Below are 23,465 nucleotides of genomic sequence, written 5' to 3'. Positions count from 1 at the left end.
GAACATTAACACCGGGCTAAAGTACATCACCAATCGCACTTTAATCCTCTTTCTGTTATGATTTAGCCAAAACTTACATGTGAAGATGAACATTGACACCGGGCTAAAGTACATCACCATTCGCACCTTAATCCTCTCTCTGTTACGATTTAGCCAGTACTTTCATGTGAAGATGAACATTAACACAATAGACATCACACTCTCTTTAATTTATCAATGGATTATACCTTTAAGCGGCATAACAAGGCTCTCCATGAAACAGGGCAAAAAAGATTTACAGATCGTAAATAAATCAAATAAACACATCCCCTTTTTGCCATTTTCCAAGATCAATTTTTCATCTTAGATTCAAAGTAACCTAAACACAAGTGTATGGTTTTATTCTGAGGTTCCAGATATCGCAACAACAAAGAAACGTTGCTTGATTAAATATCACAGTGTTGTTTATCCCGCCCAGTAAATCTGTCTCGCTACAAATTGTGTCCTTAAATTCTCAAAGTGATGACAACGATAGTGTGTTCTGGATACTGTCTACTTAATGTAATGTTACAAAGTACCCTTTCATCATAAGTAAGATCCACACATAACTGGATAATTTCTAATGGATTAAGGTGGTGAAAACATTTGTCTGCACCAGATTTGGCCATAGTTTTTAGAAGTTTAAGCCAAGTTCTCTCTTGGAAAAGGAACGGTATCCGATGAGGTTCAAGAACAAAGGAACCTACAAGGATCACACAAGAGACAATATCTTGTGTGGTCAACAGCCAAAGTTAGTCTGCCTAATAGACTGCTTGAATATCACATATTGTGCCTAAAATGTAAAATACTCCTCCTTTAAGAGACAGACATAGACAATTATTTGAAACACCATTCCTCCGAAACAAAATCTAGACTAAGGAAATAAATGAGCTTGATTAGATGCGGTGACTGATGCATTTAATTTTACTTGTCTCTTCTGTCACTGAGTCTTAATTCCGGTATATACAGAAAGAGCTTGCATAAATTTAACAGTGTTCCATATTTGACTTCATATCTCTGATAGCATTATAGCAGTCTGTAGAGCTGCGTGATGCAAGATTTAAACAAGTATTAAAGACCCTTGGTGTCTGTACTATACAGTACTGTAATGTACTGTACTGCTCTGGTCTATAGTACAGTACTGTTCTATACTGTACTGTGTACACTGTACTACTTTACTGTACTATACTGTACTACATGTACTGCTGTGTACTATAATGAACTGACTACAATACAGTACAGTGCAGAACAGTACACTATGTACTGTACTGTAATGAACTGTACTTCATTCATACTTAGTAAAGATTCCTAAATCCTATTGGTCCATTCAGGTCAGCTGACCGTGGTTAATCCTGTGAGTAACGCACGGTAAAATTACGGGGCATCACTTTAATAAATCTTTGGTTAAATATGTAACCAAAAATGTTTTGTCTTATGATTTTTCCCCCACACAAATGGTAGTGTATGAATGAACGGGGTTAATCAACAGTCTAGCGTGCGTTACTCACATGATTAATGCACTCCGGGTGTTTGTGCTATCGCTGGATGCACTTGGGCTCCGCCCTCGTGCATCGCTTGCATTATCCCCCGATCGTGCATTAATCCTGTGAGTAACGCACCCTAGACCGTTGATTAACCCCTTATTCATGTACTGTAATGTACTGACTACAGTACAGTGCAGTACTAATGTACTGCACTGTACTGAACTACATACATATATATTGTACTGTGCTGTACTGTACAGATCTGTACTACATCTACTGTACTAACAGAAGTGTAGTTCATGTATTGTACTATACTGTACTGTACCTAACTGCACTGTACTGTACAGTGCAGAAAACTTGTCGTCAATCTGTACTCGTACTGATATTCTAACATACATTCATTCTGTTCATCCTCTGGACTTTTTGAAAACCAGTATAGGAAGTATTACAACACTGAGTACTGAGACTCACACTTCAAGCTTTGTACTCACACCGGTACTCATAATGGTACTCATATTGGTACTCATACTGTACTCATATTGTACTCATCATACTCACACCATAGGGGGAATGCCACTCATTGTGTTGTACAGGTACTACAAATTATTACCAGCAATTCAATTCCACACCACTTCAAAATCACCACTAAATTCATGCTATGTAACAAATTTAACAGCTTTTCACACTTACTGCACATTATTTACCTCTAATCCCTTATGTGTATATATCACCAATGACATCAACCAACACATCATTTCCTTTTTAATCAAGCAAAGAAGTTCATACAGCCCCAGGAATCTACAATTTTACATATTTCTGTTACCTTTAGCAAAAGTTGTTTTGAAATAATATCCATGTAAATTGAAACAGTCCATGATGATTAGCAATATATTGAATATTCTAGCCTTAATCTAAATTTAGAATTAAGAATATCTCAACAGCAGGAGGTGAAATGAAGAGGCGAGTAACCTGAATTTGAGATGACCTCTTGTCACAAGTATTAACTTGACAGAATACATATTAATGAACTCCCATCATCTTTTTACTTTCCAAAAAAGGCTGGGGGGGGGGCCAGGATGAGGGGGCCACTTAAGAATCTTGATTATATTTCAAAAGTCCGGACAAACACTTATACAACAGTTTGATTAAATTTGTTGATATCCTATGAGAAGTTTGATGCCTGAGACTGAAGAAGAATTTCACAGATCTCGTTGTCTCCCGTTTAATTAAGATCACATGTCTGATAGTTAATTATTCCGAGAGTTTATCCCGATATGAATCAATAGACAGTTCAATAGAAACAAAACAAAATTATCTTGATAATCTGTACTGTTTGACACTCTGCTACTTTGGGACTGGAATATCAGCAAACAAAAACAAACAACTTCGCGCCAACTCATGGTGGCGCTACACTTAGATAGTTCCCAATGCCAAATCTACGGCTCTGATAATTTGCCTAAGTTCGCCCTTCCTTGGCAAATTCCTTGCTATGCGCCTGGTCCGAAAAAGCCTTGTTTGTTAACAGAAGTCCTCATGCGCAGGCCATACCAAAAACTGTATCTCAGTTTCGTTGCGTAGGAACTATAGTAAGGTTTTTTATAAAAGACAAAAAAATCATAGCTATCAATACTGGTACACAAAATCCATCACAATTTTTCTTTCCAGGGTTATATATATTAGCTGTGAGGACATCATGCACGATGAATTAGCAGAAGGGCACCGTTCTAAACCGAAGCCATTCATAGAAGAAACAGTGTTGCCAAAACGGTTTCCAGTGCTACAATAATGTTCTTTCTTTTTAACTGCATATTATTTTTCCTTTACTCATAGTGCAAAGTTTAGCTCACATATATTACATAGTTCTTCTTTTATTTCTCATGAGCATGTCTCAAGTTTTGTAACAAGACTGAACCGCCGACCCACTCATCCAGGTTCCATTAGTTCCCAACCCACGACATGCTCCAACATGACATAACATGTCAAACCTAGAAAAATTTGCTATCTTCATCAATTTTAAAAACAATTGCAAAGACAAATATCTCCTGCCAGAGTCCGTAAACAGAGCCATCAAATAAATTGTTAAACAATATTATCATCAGCCCATGCAAGCAGCTGATAAACATGCATGACTAGACCACAGAGTAAACACAACACCAGCTGTTGTACTATGAACGCGGCAGATAACGTGCTTTACGTAAAAAGGGATTTTTTGTTTTCGCAGGATATTGTTTGAAAGATTGTTGCCAATTTTGCTGCTTCACCAATGAAGTAACAAATCCTGATAATTTTATGCTGACTGGAATCAGTAAAATCGCTAGGTAACGACTCAATCCAACTGTAAAATTAATTGACTCACTTAAACTGTGGTGATGGGGTGGGTGGGAGGGGATGTGGGAGGGTGTGGGAGGGGGTGGGTGTATTACTACTGCTGTGAACATGAAATAACCAAACAGATACCATAAATATTTTATATTTAATGCAAATATCTCCTTTCATGGCAACTGATTTACGATTTCGTCTTTGAAAAATACATTACAGTACTGATTTCGCTTAACTCCCGTTGAAAAAAAATCAACGATCGATAAGAAAAGTTAAAAATCGATAAAAAAAGTTGAAAATCGGTTAATTTCGTTGACAAGATTTAGACTACTGCGGGCACGGTTGTCAACGAAGTTTCAACGAAATTTCCACGAAAGTTATCGCGATCAAAAACCGCAAAGGCAATTCTAGACATATCAAGGTTGTGACTTGCGTAGAATCCTTAGTGTAACTACAGCCGTTTTCAGACTCTACCAGAAGTTGCCGAGGAATATTACAAACGTTGCAAAAGTGTGATTGTATATAAGACGGAGTAAGTTCTGTACTAGGTGTTTGAAAAATGATTTGGCTAGGATAATAAAAACTAGTCTTGGTCGATCGTAACAAGCACATTCTATGACTCTTAAGTTATAGGCTAGTACTAAACTAGGATAAGTTTAAGTTAACTCACCAAGGAACGCAGTGTCAGAAAAAACAAGAAAAAAATATCAACAATGAAACAGTCGTAGCTGGATATCAAAGAGATCTTTATTCCCAATAAATTCCTGTTACTTGACGTACTACAGTACCGTTTACTACAGAACCGTTTACTACAGAACTTTCAAACTTTTCTGAGAGCGCATTCCGTCCAAAAAATCTCCCCGACTTCAATGCACGCAAAAAAAAAAAAAAAAAAAAAACTGTTATTTTCCCCCTAACCCGTTACTGTAAGTTGCCCGCGAAAGCAGATGGACTGCCCTGGTAAGGTCGCAGCCTGGGTCTGAGCCACCTGTAGTATGCTGCTTACATGTGCATTCCCTACCCTGGATATCCCCACCACCAAACTTTTTTGAAAGGCTTAGTCCAATCATAAACTTGGCTTTGTCAAATTCACGCCTACCTTATATATTAGCATAGTATTTATCTTCGTGGGGGGTTTAGCACTGCAGAACCTTCATGGCTGGCTGCCTCTAGAAGCAAACATTATTTTACCCCTACTGTTCGTAATGGAATGGATGTTATCTGTTACTTAGTTAATTGAAAACCAAATATTCATTCATATATATATAAGTAGAACAATCCAGCAGGGATGGAAAGTTTATCTTGAATGAACCAATCAAAAGTCGTGCTATTAATAAAACTTGAAAACACCTGGCCAGCAAGAGAGTTGCAAACAATTGTTTCCATGACTACTAAGAAAATAAAGCAGTGACTTGGGGCCCACGTTGGGTAGATTTCTGTGGAAAATGAATATATTTTCATTGCTTATTTGAGTATTGTATATTGGGAAGAGCTGATCAAACATTACTGGGGAGGGCTTTCAACTGGCCTGACGGCTTTCAACTGGCCTGACGGCATGTATAAGTTTATTTTAATGAGTAGGGGGAGTTTTTATGAGTCTCCCGGTATGCGTCACATGAGAAGTAAATGTTTTGTTTTTCGGTTTTATCATCGTTTTTCAAGTGGAACAACTCATAAAATCATGTCAAATGAAAATAATATATATTTGAATATCCTTCCTTAGTTTTACTAATCAGGAATGCTTGATAAGGCATGCAATGCATCGTTCGAAAATGTAATTTTAAAGTAGAATTGAAAATGAACGACATAAAACAATATCTGTGAAGCGTGTGGAGCACAACTTTGAATATTCGTTGTGAAAGAAAACATAATGAACGATGTTTACTGCGTAAATAAATTTCGCGGAACTGGTACAGAGAAATTACGTACTGCAGCTTACGTCAGAGAAGCTCGTAAATGACACAGGTGGATAGAGCGCATCAAAATTTGGTTTAGGAAATCCCTATACAGCCGACAAAAGTCGATGTCTCCTTCCGTTTTCGAGTTATAAGCGATTTTGTGTTTTTGCGATATGGTTTTCAGTATATTTTCATTGAATAAGGGCGTTTTGTTGTGTGTGTTTAAATAAGGGTGTGACCTATCAGATATTTCGCTAACCGTTTCACCGTATCGCCTGCCGGTCGGTTAAACGTTTAAACGCCGTTTCCCGATCGCGGCTTTTTCGACGCACCGTTACTGGACTTTTAATGAAAATAGGACGTTATGAGTACAATAATTAAGATTTTCTTTTCCAGCAGGTAGCAATTCAGGCAGCAAGACAACGATCAATGTATGTTAATTACTAATTAGGCCCAATAATATTGCGAACCTTTCGTGTAATAATAATTGCCTAACACACATGATCAGTATTCGTGGTCTTCAGAAGTTCAGATCACTGAATTTATATAACTCGGCCTTCGGCAACGTCGTAACTTTTGAAGAAAAAAAAACAATATATTTGTCTATCAATCACAAGATTTTAAACAAAAACTCGCATAAATTAGCAAACTTAAACACCTTTCCTACTTACTCATTAAAAGTCATGTTAAGAAAACAAATTACGCACGCACGTGTTGTGCGATGGGTTGTAAAAATCAAGCTGAAACTGGTTCGAGCAGCCTCCGATTTCATTTTCTTTCTCTTGTGTCACATACATGATACAGTACCTTACATTTGATACAAAAGTTACTTCAAACAACAGCTTCCCAAAATTTGTGTCGCAATAGGTTAAGATTTAACCACGCTGCGCAGTACCATTCATAATTTGCATATTACACTCGGCGTCCAGATGGCGGGAGAATATAACATCATGTTCAATGTGTTGTGTCGTTCCCATGGTGCGATGAACTTGGGCAAGTTGCCAAGTTCGAATGTCAATGACCTACTTATGTTCTGTGACCAATGTCAGTGGGAATTATGTGTGTAAAAACTCGGGTTTTTCCATTTGTTATTTATATAGAAGTTTTTCCGTAAGCGGAGCGAATTTTAGGGCGGCTCGTTGATTGTGAGGAAGCACTTATCTAAGCATCAATATTTGTGAAAAAATATCGTAAGTTTTTCATTTTCATTCATTTTCTTTTATGTTTGCCGCAATCGCGCCCGCAATGCATGCACAGCATAATATCATGTGTGAAAAAATGGCTGTACACGTGCGGACCTGAGAGAGCAAACTGGCCTTGTGTTGTTAATGTTACGACGGTACTTTCTAGAACGGCCATTTGCGTCTTTTGGGGTCAACATATTTTCACACGGGGTTTTCACCATGCCATTGATCGATGTACACGGGTGATATGTCGCAAATATAAACTGAGAAAACGAATTGACGACACTATCATCATGAGCTCATGACTATTGGCCTACTACTTTAGTTATATTAAACACATTATTCATACCTAAAACATCGTTTTTCTGTTTTTATAGATAGTTTGCAGTACATTACTAAGTTCTTTACATATTTTAAAATAATTTTCATGTTTAAAAGTAAACAAAATAGAAAAAATAAAAAGAGAAAACGCCTTTTTGAAAAATGGAAGCGTCCTCGCAGAATGGGCGGGGCATCTTTATTTTGCTTCAAGTTACATGTTTTCGCTCAGAAACAAAGTTTCCTACTCCAACTCTAATAAAAAACCAAATTTACATCTCTAAAAAATAACTATTTTTCGTAATCTGCAAGTAAACCAAGTTTATATGTCCATTCATTGTTATTTAAATGGTTAAACAGCACTCTAATTTATCTGGAAGGGTGCCTCGTGGTACATAGCTTTGACTGCATTCTCTCTTACGTCCTGGCGAAGTTAAGACTTATGTCACTGTGTTTGGGGTTCACAGTTAGAAAACGTCCCCCGTCAGTTTCACTACATGTTTCTTTGAGTGTCACTACTCATGCAAGTACAGGAATGCTCTTGAGAAAATCCCTGCCTTCAAACGACTGTTCCAAAGTCTAATCAATACTAATAAACGAAGTTGCTCGTTTTCCGACGTTTCGCGTAACCACACATTGACCTTCTATTTCGTTTAAAAAAGAATTTCAACGTATCGTTGAAAATTCCACGAAGGAAATGACTGAAATAACCAATCGTTAAAATTCGGGGAATTTCGATAAAAATCGGGGAATTTCGATGACAAAACGTGGAAATTCGGTTATTTTCCTTTTAACGAATTTTAACGGGAGTTAAGCGAAATCAGTACTGTAGTTTTGCTCAACGTTGATACAATGTTATCTTCAAAACATTATTGCAGGTTGGTCAAAAGTTAGCGCCTACAGGGTTTCTTCTTCTCAATGAATATTCATTAAGAATGTTGTTTTAAGCCTTCTATACTCACAGGAAATTGCAAGTCTCCATTTTCTGAATTCATCTTTACCAAGTTTATCGTTCCTGCCGTTAAACAGAGCCTGTAGTTGCCGCTGAGGTTCTGACTGGATCCAAGGCCTTTAGACTTCACTGTCACCTGCCAGATATGCTCTATGCAATAGATCAACAAACAGTAATAATCGTAATTAACATAAACAATATATACACAGTTATGATGTAGACTTCACTGTCACCTACCAGATATGCTCTATGCAATAGATCAACAAACAGTAATGTAATTAACAGAAACAATATATACACAGTTATGATGTAGAATTCACTGTCACCTACCAGATATGCTCTATGCAATAGATCAACAAATAGGAATTGTAATTAACAGAAACAATATACACAGTTATGATGTAGAATTCACTGTCACCTGCCAGATATGCTCTATGCAATAGATCAACAAATAGGAATTGTAATTAACAGAAACAATACATACAGTTATGATGTACAGAAACAACTATTCATTCCATAATACTCTATGGAATTGGAGTACTCTGTGGAATTAGAGAACTAGAACTAGAGTTCTCTATGGAATTGGCATACTGTATGTAATGAATAGATACAACATAGATAGACAAACTAGAGTACTCTATGGAATTGGAGTACTCTATGGAATGGAGTAAACTGTTTGATGGAATAGACTCATAAAACATACAAACAAGAATACACTAGAATTGGTGTACTCTGTGGAATTGGAGTACTCTGTGGAATTGGAGTACACTATTTGATAAATAGACTCATAAAACATAGACAAACTAGAGTACTCTATGGAATTGGAGTACTCTGTGGAATTGGAGTAAACTGTTTGATGAATAGACTCATAACAAAAAGACAAACTAGAGCCTCAATGGAATTGGAATACTCTGTGGAATTGGAGTACTAGAACTAGAGTTCTCTATGGAATTGGCATACTGTATGTAATGAATAGGTACAACATAGATAGACAAACTAGAGCCTCAATGGAATTGGAGTACTCTATGGAATTGGAGTACTCTGTGGAATTGGAGTACACTGTGTGATGAATAGTCCTATACAACATACTGTAGATGGACTAACAGCTACTGTACACATTACAGTAAGCACATATTTGGAAGCTCAATAAATCCCAGAAGAACAAAGAGCAAAATCAATTCCAGAAAGATAATACGAAATATATAAAATATTAAACACAAATAAACTTAAGAACAGCACAGGACAAGCTTCATATTCAAAACTGAGTGTTTATCAATCTAAATTTGTTCCAGGTTAAAATGAACCACAGTACTGTAAAATATATACAACTTAAAGAGATTTTACTTCAACTTATACTGAGATTGAGGTTCCTCTTTCCTTCTTTTCATTTTCTTCTCTTTTTCTTACAGTAGTTCCTTTTCTTCATTCTTTTTGTAAGTTATTTGTGTACTCTATGTACAGTGAGTGTATCACTAGATAAGCCCACAAGGGTTTCTTGATACACTTCCTTTCACATTCCATAACTCTCTGTATTCGCTACATTTTTTTGTATATGTTGTGAAAAAACAAATAAAATGAACAAAATATAATTTCCTCTTAATCTTAGACTTTGTAATTTACTAATGCCCAAATTTATAATCATTCCTGGACCAAATTTTTAAATTGTCTTTATCAAGCTGCAAGACATAATTTCAGGCAATGGTGGGATTTGCTTTTTCCGCTTTAAAATAAGATTTAAATAATATCAGATGAAATCAGTTCCTGTCACACATCTGCATCGATCAACAAGGCTCTTGTTTTAGCGAACAAAAGAAAAACCAAATTGTTGAAGTGCGGGGGGAGAGTTACTTAAAATTCTTTTGATCTAGATTGTTCTCACACGTGAATATTTTGTGATTCTTACGTAGGACGGAGATGGATGCAAATTTCTTCGGGCATGAAAAGCTAAAAATGTTCACAAAACAGAATCAAAGTACTTCTTCTTAAAAGCATTGTTCTGCCGATGGGCGATTCTTTTCGAGTGTGGGTGACATGTTGTTGACAAGTGAACAGCTCGGTAAACAGAGAAGCTTTTAAAACACAACTATGTGAGTGTACTGTGACTTCTGGAATACAACAAACTTGTGATGTACTGTACTGTATCTTGTTCGACAAGTTTGCAAACATTCTCTTTAACAGAATTAAAATACGATCTGCTGAGTATAATTAAAGTCATATCTACAGAGTCAAAGTTGCACTTTTTGTATTGGATTTTAATTACAATTTGGAAGTTTATAAACTGTCAGTAATTACAGGCCTCAAATTTCACAGCGGCCACGACGGCCATGGCCGACGGTGCCCTTCCAACTGGCCTTGGTGCCTATAGGAAATCTGACGTTTTTACGGCCAAAAATGCCTGCCCTTTTTCTAATCCTACTAGAACTTAGCATTATGACTTCACAGATTTAAAAAAGTGACATGAATTTTAAGCAAGGATGTATCTCCCAAACGGAACCAAATTTTTCTTAGCTGTTTGAGGGAGTTGTTCTTCAAAAAGATGTCTCTCATATTTAATCTAAAGATTACCTTGTCTTGCAAACAAAGTTGTTCCAGATATTTTATCTTTTTCTGATAATTGTTAAAATTCTTTCAGGCAATTACTCAAATACACAAAGCCCTAAAGAAAAAAAAATGTTTTCCACAAAAAAAAAAAAAGGTTTCTGAGAAATTTCTGACATAGAGTTAAAAAAATAGATCAAAGGAAGAATTTGACAGAAATACCAACATTGCAACTTATAATACAAAGAGAAAACTAGTCATGCAACTTTTAGTCAAATGTCAAAGTCTCTCTCTCTCTTTTAATTTGCACCATCTGTATTCAAGCTGATTAATCCTCTGGTATATAATCAACATTTTGGAAAAAAAAATACTTCTGTTCAATAATTCATTAACCTTGATTTGTCAGACCTGAGAATTTCATTGTGATGGTAGATTTTAGTATGAAAACTTAACACTAACTGATGGAAAGACCAGCTTTAATGGAATGTGAAAGGCAACTGACGTCAACAACCACTGCCATCTGTTGAGCAGGGCAAACATAAAAGGCACCTTGTGTCATAGTATAATGTACATTCAGGCTGCCTTGCCATTCTCATGTAACACACATTACTGTACATCAACAAAGTACAAAATTCTGGGAACCTATTCTCCATTTCAAAAAGTTTGATAGTATACTCAGCATTCATTCTAAATTCACTGCAAATGAGATTTCTTTAAATTTCTTTTTTTTTTCTATTTACTTTCACAACTTTTGGTGAAAATACAATAAACCATAGTATCACAATCTGACGCAGTGACCATTTGTTTTTATGATATTAATAACTTTCTTCTTCCTTAGGGCTATTAATTTCTGTCAAATTTCCATCTGTTGAAAGTAATTTATGACACTCCAAGGAACAATGCTGGTTCATTGCACTCCAACAAACTGACAAAAACCAGGAAAAACATATCTTTAAGGAGATATTTTTCTTCGATGGGAAAATACTGTAGGCTAGGTAGATGGGAAAAGAGGCTGGATAGATGGGAAAATAGGCTGGGTAGATCGGAAACTACCACAGTAGAGTCAAGACAGGTACGAGAGGAGCGCAGCAAAACTCACAATTTGGTTAGAGAAGTTACTCACCAAAATGAGGGATAGGTCTCCCATCTCCACTGGCCCTCTGTTGCTCCAGCAACACCCTCAACCATTCGTTCTGCTGCTCTTCATCTTCAGTGACGATCGCAAAGTAATCGTCTCGGGTGTAGAGAGCTATTACATATTTATTCTTCATATCGGACTTCCTGTTTATATTGAAACACGTTGACAGCAGGATGGACTTCTTGGCCTCTAAACCCAGGCGAAACTTCTTCTCGTTGTCGTAGTACTCCAAACGAGCTGAGGTTGTGTTGGTGGCTCCCCAAATAACAAAGAATTTCTTTCTCATGGTCTGCGGTAGGAGAGAAACAGATAAAATAAATCATAAAAAAACAATGTTAGTTCGTTGAACGTGGGAATATTGGAAATGCTAGACATTTGATTAAGAGTTACCTTGAAGTCAGCATGTTTGTAAAATAGTCTTAATTAAATGAGAAACCCAACCATGTATATCGTTTGTTTGCAATTTTACCCAACCTATACAGTACCCAGTACTGTAATGACTCAAACTTAAAATACAATACAAACTACTTTTTAACAAGAAGACTCTGCATTTTGCTATCAAAATTACTCAAACCTAAGACACTCACCAATCTTCTTTAAAGTTTCTTTTCTTTTTGTGAGGAAGTTTAACGAGCAAGTTAATTAGTTCATTAGCTAACTGAGCAGTAATTTAGTCAAAGAGCAAGCAGTTTTGTTAATGAGCAGTCATTCAGTTAATGAGCCAGTATTTTAGTTAATAAATGATTTGGCAGCCCAGACAAGTGTTTATGTTTTAAGTAGCATTAATCACATGTAACTTGCACAGTGCAAAAATTTACAAAAAATATTGACATTTTTGGCTTTATTTCAAGTGCGATACAGTAGATTTGAAATGAAGAAACTGAAAGTAGTGCTATGGAAACTAATAAATGAAAATTCTACTTCTCCCTTCTAAAGAAAACCACAACATACATCAAACTTATAATATCAAAGAGCTTGCTTTTAAAAAGGCATTGAAGACTCGCCCCAAACCGCGTGCCGCACTCTGAAAAAGTTTAACTTTCTGTTGCTTGCAAGTGAAGTTTTCTTCTTGTCGCTACAAAATTCAGACAGTAATGAAACGTGATATACTACCTTGTTATCTTTTATCTAGACATGAGATTTCCATCGCTGCTATGTACACTGTGTTGTGGGTATTGACTGTAGCTGTATGTACTGACTGTACACTAGTGTCTAATAACCGACGGTAGCAAGCTGTGTGTGTATTTTCTGGGATCGATGGTGGTGTCTAAGACTTCTGTTACACCTCATTCGAAACTAGGTCAGATTACCGGCATTAGAGGTTTCTTTTTGCGCGAGTCTTCAAACCCTTTGTGTCTCACCTTGAGTTTCTTGAGGTAGCCGGACCTGACTATATTGCCAACATCTACATACTCGCCAGGGTGGTTGTTCATCTCGGGCTGCATGACGGCTTATCCTTGAGGATAGATGACAAGGTGTTGAAGGAGACCCCCCCTCGATAGAGGGTGCGTAATAGAGGATGGAATATTATTATTGCACCTTGGTTGAATACAAGTTGAGAGCTTTGGAAAGGAAATCTAGAAATGAAGAGACAAAGGAAGACACAGTTTAAGTAAAGAACTTTCTTTGCATCTGACATTTCTTCGTTGCGACAGTTTCGGACGATTCGATGATAATGCTGGTTACATAAATATATTTGCAATTTGCAATCATGTACTTAATTGCTACATATGAACAGAACTAACAGGGAATAATTTAGTGTTGTAATTTAGTGTTGTAATCTAGTGTTGTAATCTAGTGTTGTGATTTAGTGTTTTAAGTTATTGTTGTAATTAATTGTTGTATTTAAGTGTTGTAAATTAGCGTTGTAAATTAGAGTTGTAACTTACTGTTGCAATTAAGTGTTGTAATTTACAGTAGTGTTGTAATTTAATGTGGTAATTTAGTGTTGTAATTTAGTGTTCTAATTAACTGTTGTACTTCAGTGTTGTAATTTAGTGTTCTAATTAAGTGTTGTAATTAAGTGTTGTACTTTAGTGTTCTAATTAACTGTTGTACTTCAGTGTTGTAATTTAGTGTTCTAATTAAGTGTTGTAATTAAGAGTTGTAATTTAGTGTTCTAATTAAGTGTTGTAATTAAGAGTTGTACTTTAGTGTTCTAATTAAGCGTTGTAATTAAGAGTTGTACTTTAGTGTTCTAATTAAGCGTTGTAATTAAGAGTTGTACTATAGTGTTGCAATTTAGTGTTGTAATTTAGTGTTGTAATTTAGCGATGTAATTAGGGTGTTGTAATTTAGTGTTCTAATTAAGTGTTGTAATTAAGTGTTGTACTTTAGTGTTCTAATTAAGCGTTGTAATTAAGAGTTGTACTTTAGTGTTGTAATTTAGTGTTCTAATTAACTGTTGTACTTCAGTGTTGTAATTTAGTGTTCTAATTAAGTGTTGTAATTAAGTGTTGTACTTTAGCGTTCTAATTAAGCGTTGTAATTAAGAGTTGTACTTTAGTGTTGCAATTTAGTGTTGTAATTTAGTGTTGTAATTTAGCGATGTAATTAGGGTGTTGTAATTTAGTGTTCTAATTAAGTGTTGTAATTAAGTGTTGTACTTTAGTGTTCTAATTAAGCGTTGTAATTAAGAGTTGTACTTTAGTGTTGTAATTTAGTGTTCTAATTAACTGTTGTACTTCAGTGTTGTAATTTAGTGTTCTAATTAAGTGTTGTAATTAAGTGTTGTACTTTAGCGTTCTAATTAAGCGTTGTAATTAAGAGTTGTACTTTAGTGTTGCAATTTAGTGTTGTAATTTATATTGTAATTTAGTGTCGTAATTTTGCGTACCCGTTTTGAGGCTCTGAACTTTGTCTAATATAAACAGTATGGTTCCTGTGCACTGTGTGCAGTTCAAAACCTGATACACGCATCTTTGCATTTGCATCATGCAAGTTAGCGATTTGCTCATTTAGCATGGCATTTTCTGAAGCAATACCAGCTAAATTATTACTTTTCTATGTACTTTACCTACATACAGCAACTGTCTTACCTGCATTTATAAGCAGTGTTTTAACTTTTTTTCTTTCTTTTTTCCTCTCAGAGAAAGAAATTTGCTGTAGAGCTGAAGAACACATGACTTTTTATTTTTTGGGGTAATTTCTTCACGTCCAAGGGACCCAACCCTCTGTTCGCTGATCTTAAGTGAGGGGTCTGATACAAAGCACAGCCTCACTGGTCAATTAATTTAACTTATTTTAACGAGCTGAACACCGAGCACAGGGTCTGATCTGCAGTATCTAGCACTGGTAAACATGGCAACAGTTGGACACCTTTAAAATATAGGGTATGTGACCCTGTTCTACAAGCATTGGTTCTGTTCTTTCAATGGTTTTTAAACAACATTTTCTACCATAGCTCTGCACTGCAGTGATGATGAATTGGTACATCTTCACCATCCTCAGTATTTGAGAAAGTGGTCAGATGCTGAGGTACACGCTCATCCACAGGATGGGGACGTTAGATGGCGGTCTCAGGAATGGGTGCTACAATGAAGCCCCTGCTGCTTTGTAAATTTCTGAACACTTATCGAATAGAGAAGGCTTGGTATAATCCGGTGTTCGTACAAGATCATTGCATGGATAGGGTTTCAAAATGAGCTTCTTTTGGCTTCCTAATTCCCTTGGGAATTTACTGAACTAATCTTAACTATGTACAGCAGGATCATGTCTGTATAAATTTTACTTGTCTCCACAATAGACTGTCTTTTTTGAGTGTCAAATATTTCAAATGTCTGTCACGTTACTTGTAGACATGATAGTGCAAGTCTTACTGACGAATACATTCATAGGCCTTATATACTGTACACATAGTTATCACAAAAAAAGATGACCTTAGAAAAAAAAAATCTAATTTTTTTTTTTTTTTTCCTTTTAAATAGTAAACATCCACATCTCATTAAGAGAAGTCATTACACAGCTAGAAACCTCTTCTCTGCATCATCCAATGAAAACTAGCGAAAAAAGAGTCGACCTTCAGAAAGAAATTTGACGAAACCTCGTTATTAGATCATTACCATTAATCTGCATGTAATGAATTATTGCCTGGTAATTCATATCTTGCCCAGGTGGACAGCCATGATGTTTTTAGTATGCACTGCCTTCATGTATGCTGGTCACATATTTAGACATGTACAGTAGTAGCACACTGCAAACAACCATGGATGGTAATTGGATATTCATTGTACAGTATGACATTCCTGACCTTACAGTACACAGTGTACACATGCATGTACTGTATGTCCAGAGAATAATTTAGTGTCGAACAAGTTTGTGTAGCAGGTGTTATGGCTTCTGTCCCTCATCATCAAATTAACTGTGTTCTGTGTAAAACAAAACTATTAATCGACTTAAATGCAATTTCATTTTGCCATGAGTTTACTGGATAAATTATTTCCTGATATCTGAGTATTAGTATAGATTTAACATACTGGAATACATCTGCACGTCTGTTCCGTAACAAATACAACGGTGCTGTTTTGATATGACAATATCCGCCATACTGTATGTCTCGTGACATATGTCACTTTTTGTTCCCAATATCAGCCTAGACGATGAATAGCCGCGCATTCACAGTAAATTAAGTTAACAAATAAAATGTAACTTTACAATGAATCATGCCATGAATCACATTTTTATTTTGCTGGGAAATAGACTAAAAATGAGAAATTATTATTTTGCTAGCAGTATATATATTAAATGACACACTTTCCATTTGTACTGCTTGAGATGTGTTTCTTTCTGTTTCCTGTGAGTTGTTTGGAAAATGAGAACTTTGTCAGAGATAAGATACTGAGGTTAACTTTATGTACAGGTAAGTGTATACATGTCTTATCCACACAGACATTGGCCTTAGTAACATTAACAAGTGCAGCAGGGGAGCTCAGAGCTTTGTGCGGTCCTAGATGACACTAGGAGCGGCTGGACATATATATTGCGAAATCGATTGTGGGAAAGAGAACAAAATATATGATACGGTACACATTTATATGGATACCCTTGGATCCCAACAAACCCAATAAAACAGTCCTCATATCCAATATGTTACTAGCCAAATTAATTGATGAAGGAAAGAAATATCCACATACTGTATCTACTCATATATTATTCATATCCAGATATATATATATATACATCCATACATATCCACACATATCCATAGATATGTCATACTTATCAACAAATATCTACATCCAAAATACCGAATTTGTGATCACCACCCACAATACAAATTTAAGCTTTAATTGGATGATGTAAGACTGATGACTGGTATAACACTGGACTAAATTTCAAAAATTTAAATAGTATCACAGAAATTCTCATTTTAATACAGGAAGTTCGAAGGGCAATCACAGTACTAATCAAAGGTAAATGATAGCTCACCCAAGTCTAAGGATCCTATTTGTCATCTCTCATGATTTACACTTGCTTCATCCCTTTCCCCACTCTCCTCCTCCCCCCACCCCCCCCTTTACAATACATTACTATTCCTACTGGAGATGGAAAAATTAACTCACAGTATGTGCTCCTTTCATCACTCCATGTGTGAGCTGTAACTACAACTGAAGTGGAAGTGCTTCATTTTCTCTGTGATTAAAGAAAGAAAAAAAAAAAGTAGATAAAGTGAATAAAGAAAACTGATAAATATGTAACCAAAATAAAGCAAACATAAAATAAAACACGTCCAAAATTGTCTTCAACTTGCATTTTGTACATATATGCATACAGTATACAGGTTATGTACATGAACCCACCACTGGTTAACAGACTTGATAAACATGTACATGGTTTAATTTGGAGATCTATTCAGATCCATGCCCTACAGCAAAATCAATTTATCAACAAAAATGGCCTAAATTTATCATTATCAACTGCTCAAACTGGGACCGGTTCATTGTACAAGAAACAAGATACTCCCAAAGTGGTCATTAGGAGTCTCAGGAGATAGCTAAAGGATACCATAACAGTAAGAAATTGAGTTTCTACTGGCTTAAAGTTTTGCATGATCGTTTCATTCATACGGCAGTGGGCCTACTCAGATTCGTTATTTCTTATCACCTTTTTCCAATCAAAATAATACCTTCAAATTCCAGGAAAAATGGATGGTCTTCATTTAAATTTCAAATTTTAAAGGGAATATATATAAAAGAAAGTTTACAATCTACATTGCTGATCAGGGACCCAGGACTAAAATGGATTATCCTGGATTTAAAAACAAATTAGTCTAGGTTCGTTTAAAGGGTGTGAAAACTTGCGCAAAAAGAAACTTCTAATGCCGGTAATCTGACTTAGTTTCGAATGAGGTGTAACAGAAGTGTTAGACACCACCATCGATCCCAGAAAATACACACAGCTTGCTACCGTCGGTAGTTAGACACTAGTGTACAGTCAGTACATTCAGCTGCGGTCAGTACCCACAGCACAGTGTACAAACGATACAGCGATGGACACCTCAGGTCCAGCTAAAGATAACAAGGTATCACGTTTCATTACTGTCTGCATTTTGTAGCGACAAGAGAAAAACTTCACTTGCAAGCAACGGGAAGTTAACTTTTTAAAGATGGCGGCACGCTGTTTGTGGCAAGTCTTCAATGCCTTTAAATAGAAATACGCTATTGTAAGTAAAATCAAAACTGCTAGATTTGTTTACTTGTTTGGAAATGTTCAACCCAAATAGGGCATTATCTAGCAGTTTGAAGAAAGTTGTTTCTATGATCAAACTAAGCTCTTGATAGAAAGCATGTTTAACTTCATGTGAAATGTCCAACCTACTTTGGGCATTTCCCTAGTAGTTTGATGATTACGTACAAAGGTACTGTACAGTGTTATCACATTGAGATTGGCCCAAACATCGGCTCAATAAACATGAGATAATCTCTGAAAACGTCACGCAGCTCTGAACCGTAAGTACTAAACCACCAAAATGACAGCTTCTAAAGATTTCATATCACGCTCCAGGTGTGCCTGTACTCTCTCTGACCACCTCCATGCTCTGAAAACATCAGGAGTAAAGTTTAATCAGTCCCAAAATGAACAATAGGGTTTTATTCTTTTCTTACTGGTCAAGACTCTTTGTGGTTACAGTACAGGCTATCTATCCATCAACAGCAAAAGAATGAAAAGAGTAATTTGGAATGCATATACAGGTATTTATATCCCCCTATAGATACTCCTGGAATCAACATCTGACATTTTAATTTCCTGTCCTTTGAGAGGAAGTTCTTTGTGTTCCAACTCATTTGATTTAAATTAATCACGATGCAAAATGAATTTAGAGGCTGTCTATCACACCAATGTGATGCACTTTACCGCACAGACCAATCCTGTAGTTGTAATATGTGCAACACATCTTCCTCTCGTGTTCTAAACTCATCACTCTTTATACTTGCTGCAGTTTGCTCCGGGTATCGCGCAAACATGCTTTATAAATTAATTATGCAAAAGAAGACAGACAAAGTAACAAAAGATAGAAGAGGAGAGAACCATCCCCCCCCCACCAAAAAAAAATATTTGTTGAGTCAAAGATCTTTTTCAGTAATTTATACCTCCCACTCTCCAGAAAGCATTAAAACATCAGTCATCATTCCAGGTTTTCCTCTGGAAGTCAGCCATCCATAGATCTCTTAAAGAGTAACGAGATGTAAATGATTCAACTGTCTTATTCTTTCTTCAGCGTTCTATTCGAGACTGCACTCGACTTACTTTATGAAGACCTCTGTCTTCTTATTCGGCAGCTGCAAGGATATAGTCTGAGTGAAAATTTATTTCTTGGCTGATAAAAGAGGAACATTGTATTCTTAGAAGCTCAATGAAACCAGAGTATATTACCTATTTTGTCAAACAAACATTGTCTACCTTACGATTCATTTTCATTTTGAAATAACAATTCTGTAAGTCTGAGAAGGGACAAGGTTGAAATTTCAGTTTCTGAAAACAACTCTAAACATGTACACCACATTTCCATATAATTCTAATAAAGTTAGAATATCAATATCCAATTTTTCTGAGGATTAACCGTGGTATCCAATATCCGCAGTGACACACCAGAGACTTTTCATTCTCCTCTTTATAGAACATGTATGAAAGATGAGACTAACAGTCCGTTGTCATAGAATGTGCCGTGCGACACAGGCCTCGTGATTCAGGCTATTTATTGGCTAAATGCCTCATATAATATTTTGCCTAAATTGCCAGAAGCAAAGACTACTTAAGTAAGGCAGTTGTATTTTTCTAAGAACATAAAACAAATGTATGACACAGTCTGGTAACAATATTAGTCAGTACAAACATCACATGATTTCCGTATGTAACGATAGCCCCTTATTACTCCCTTACTATCCAGCAATGATTATTGGGCCTGTTCCTATTAGGCAAATTTGAAAAAAATAATGCCAGTTATGAACTTGATTTTAAGCTACAGTGGATATTTTTAGCACTTGCACTCTTATTGCACAAGTGGCTTAAATACAGACTTACCACGACCCTGTGACTAACTATTGTACAGTATAGCTAGGTCACTATCTGTGTTCGTTTTACTGACACTAATTTAAAGCAGCACCCATGCAGGATTCAACGGCCAATCTCACATAATATGCAGCTATTAGGTAGTTTTTTGCATTGCTCTTAGCTAAATATATGGGGTGGCTCCTAATGCATTATTCTTATCTAATTTTAATACTTAAATTCTGATGTTTTTTAAGCCCGAAAAATTAAACACTAGTTAACATACTGTTACAAAGTTCTACAAAGAATAACTTTAAGTTTTGCTAGAATTTGGTTTGGAATACAAAATATGGACTTTCATTTCATGCTGTCACTGTCATTAAAGCACATTGATATTTTTGATTCTGACATTCAAAATTAAAGCTAGTTTGTGTTGTTTTGTAAATCTGATACATGGTTATATGAGGTACATTACCTTCTTAAATGTATTTGTATTGTACCACATGATATGCATGATTTATGGTATTGGCACAGATCTACGGTATCTGCTAACATGCCTATCGTCCCGACTCCATTTAAATCAAGGCCAACCTATACTAGCTCTGATAGGATAGCAAACTTTATATAATACTGTACAGCCTACAGGACTATAAAGTACTTCTCTCATTTCTTTTCAAAACAGTGATTTAATCACACTATACATTTATTCATAGTTCCCTTGTTCCCTCCCCCCCCCCTCACTCCTCTTCTCACAGCTCTCTTCCACCCCTTTTTTTCTCCAAACCTTTCTGTCTTTGTCCTTCTCCAGTTTTTTCCCTACTCCATTCCTTTAATGCTCTCTTTGTCCCTCCACTGTTTATCTCCTACCTCTTCTCTTCCCCTGTTGCTTTCTTCTCTCCATCACTTGTCTACTAATCCCCTTACATCTATTTCATTGTGTTCACCATGCTCATTAACCTGTCTGTATTCTGTGCGTGTTTTTGTCCCTTCTGTTACTGTTACTTGTCATTTAGCCTCTGAAGAAGATCCTGAACTAGGATCGAAACATCAGGCCAACTTACTTTTACACACTTTACATTTATTCACAGGTTTAGCTTTCCAAGCATCTGATTCATCCTGTTTATACACATCAACCATTCATACTCTATCAGACCTTAAAGAGAATAAAACTATTTATCTCCATTCCCAATGCCTCCCCTCCCCCCATCACCCACTTTCAAATACCCATAAATTGTCCAAAAAATTGCAGCTGTGGTTAAGACTTTCTAACAATTTACAGGTATAGCAACTCCTGTCCCACAGAGACAAGCTTGAGAGCAGAAGAGCCAGAGGCAAAGTTGGAGGCCTACATACTGTACAGTGCATATGCAATTTAAGTAATGTGCAGACATTGTAGTGAACTGCCTATCTGGTAATGTTGAATCTGTACATAGTCATTATTTTCTGAATAGTTAGTAGATTGCTGGCTCTGTGTATTAAAGGATGAACTATGATTGAAACATTATTAAACGATCACCTAAGCTAACGGTGAACAGGCAACCACAGTATGAGTACAGGCAACTACAGTATGAGTACAGGCAACTACAGTATGAGTACAGGCAACTACAGTATGAGTACAGGCAACTACAGTATGAGTACAGGCAACTACAGTATGAGTACAGGCAACTACAGTATGAGTACAGGCAACTACAGTATGAGTACAGGCAACAACAGTATGAGTACAGGCAACTACAATATGAGTACAGGCAACTACAGTATGAGTACAGGCAACTACAGTATGAGTACAGGCAACTACAGTATGAGTACAGGCAACTACAGTATGAGTACAGGCAACAACAGTATGAGTACAGGCAACTACAATATGAGTATAGGCAACAACAGTATGAGTACAGGCAACCACAGTATGAGTACAGGCAACTACAGTATGAGTACAGGCAACGACAGGATGTGTACAAGCAACAACAGGATGTGTACAGGCAACTACAGTATGAGTACAGGCAACTACACTGTGGGTACGGGCAACTACAGTATGAGTACAAGCATCCACACTATGAGTACAGACATCAACAGTATGAGTACAGGCAACCACAGTATGAGTACAGGCAACTACAGTATGCTAGAATAATTTGCTTGTGTGAGTATGGAGGCACATACAGTATGAATACCATAAACCTGTGTTGGGATTTAGTCATATGTACTCACATGCATGTACCATGGCATCATTGGATCTAGCCGTATCTGAAAGCTGTCAAAGTTTTAATTCTAAATTCTTTTTGTCTTTCAATGCATTCATGTTGCAGTACACTATTCTGTCAAGAAGTGATTAATTGTTCACAGCTGTTGGCACGGTGTTTAAAACCATTCAGCTTCCTTCCTGTTCAGCTGGGCTTAAATCTAAACACCCTACCAAAAATAACCTGCATCCAAATGTTAAGAGATCTCCTGGCAACATGACATTACCTCACCCTCTCACAATGTGAGAACAGCTTCAATAAGTTGATCTAAATAGTTTAGTAATGTTGTAGCACCAATGACACCAATGCAACCACAACACCAATACAACCACAACACCAATGCAATATCCAGAGAGTGTTCATTGTTCAAACTGTTAAAATCTAATTTCTCTCCTTAATCCTCTTAAATATATTTCATTTTGAAATTGTTTATTTAGGAGTTGGAGAGTGGGGTGGGGGGGGGGAGTGGTGGGATGGGATGGGATATTCCCCAAAATATTGTTATGCATATGTCAAGAATTGATTAATTGTTCACAGCTGTTGGCACTGTGTCTAAAACCGTAAGCTTCCTTCCTGTTCAGCTGGGCTTAAATCTAAACACCCTACCGAAAATAACCTGCATCCCAACATTAAGAGATCTCCTGGCAACATGACATCACGCACCCTCTCACAATGTGAGAACAGCTTCATTAAGCTGATCTAAATAGTTTAGTAATGTTGTAACCACAACACCAATGCAACCACAACACCAATGCAACCACAACACCAATGCAATGTCTAGAGAGTGTTCATTGTTCAAACTGTTATATTCAAAAACTACTTTCATTCCTTAATCCTCTTGTATATTTCATTTTGAAATTGTTTATTTAGGAGTGGGAGAGTAGGGAAGGAGGGG

General features: G+C 36.4%; 1 protein-coding gene across 4 annotated transcripts in view; it reads right to left on the bottom strand.

Annotated features, from left to right (window-relative positions):
• Positions 1 to 23,465, bottom strand: part of LOC139984272 (uncharacterized) — a 57,249-nt gene that overhangs the window by 22,778 nt on the left and 11,006 nt on the right. For all 4 annotated transcript variants that reach the window (XM_071998112.1, XM_071998111.1, XM_071998113.1 and 1 more), the window contains exons 2-5: positions 17,411 to 17,480; positions 13,211 to 13,426; positions 11,835 to 12,138; positions 8,184 to 8,323 (exon numbers count right to left, since the gene is read on the bottom strand). In XM_071998112.1, coding sequence (XP_071854213.1) covers positions 8,184 to 8,323; positions 11,835 to 12,138; positions 13,211 to 13,294 — 528 coding nt within the window. In that variant the 5' untranslated portion in view covers positions 13,295 to 13,426; positions 17,411 to 17,480. The remainder of the gene's footprint in view (positions 1 to 8,183; positions 8,324 to 11,834; positions 12,139 to 13,210; positions 13,427 to 17,410; positions 17,481 to 23,465) is intronic.

This window comes from Apostichopus japonicus, chromosome 17 (genome assembly GCF_037975245.1).
Source record: "Apostichopus japonicus isolate 1M-3 chromosome 17, ASM3797524v1, whole genome shotgun sequence".
In the NCBI taxonomy this organism is placed as follows: domain Eukaryota; kingdom Metazoa; phylum Echinodermata; class Holothuroidea; order Aspidochirotida; family Stichopodidae; genus Apostichopus; species Apostichopus japonicus.
The sequence above is the reverse complement of the archived record's forward strand: the minus strand, read 5'-3'. Positions and strand labels throughout refer to the sequence as shown.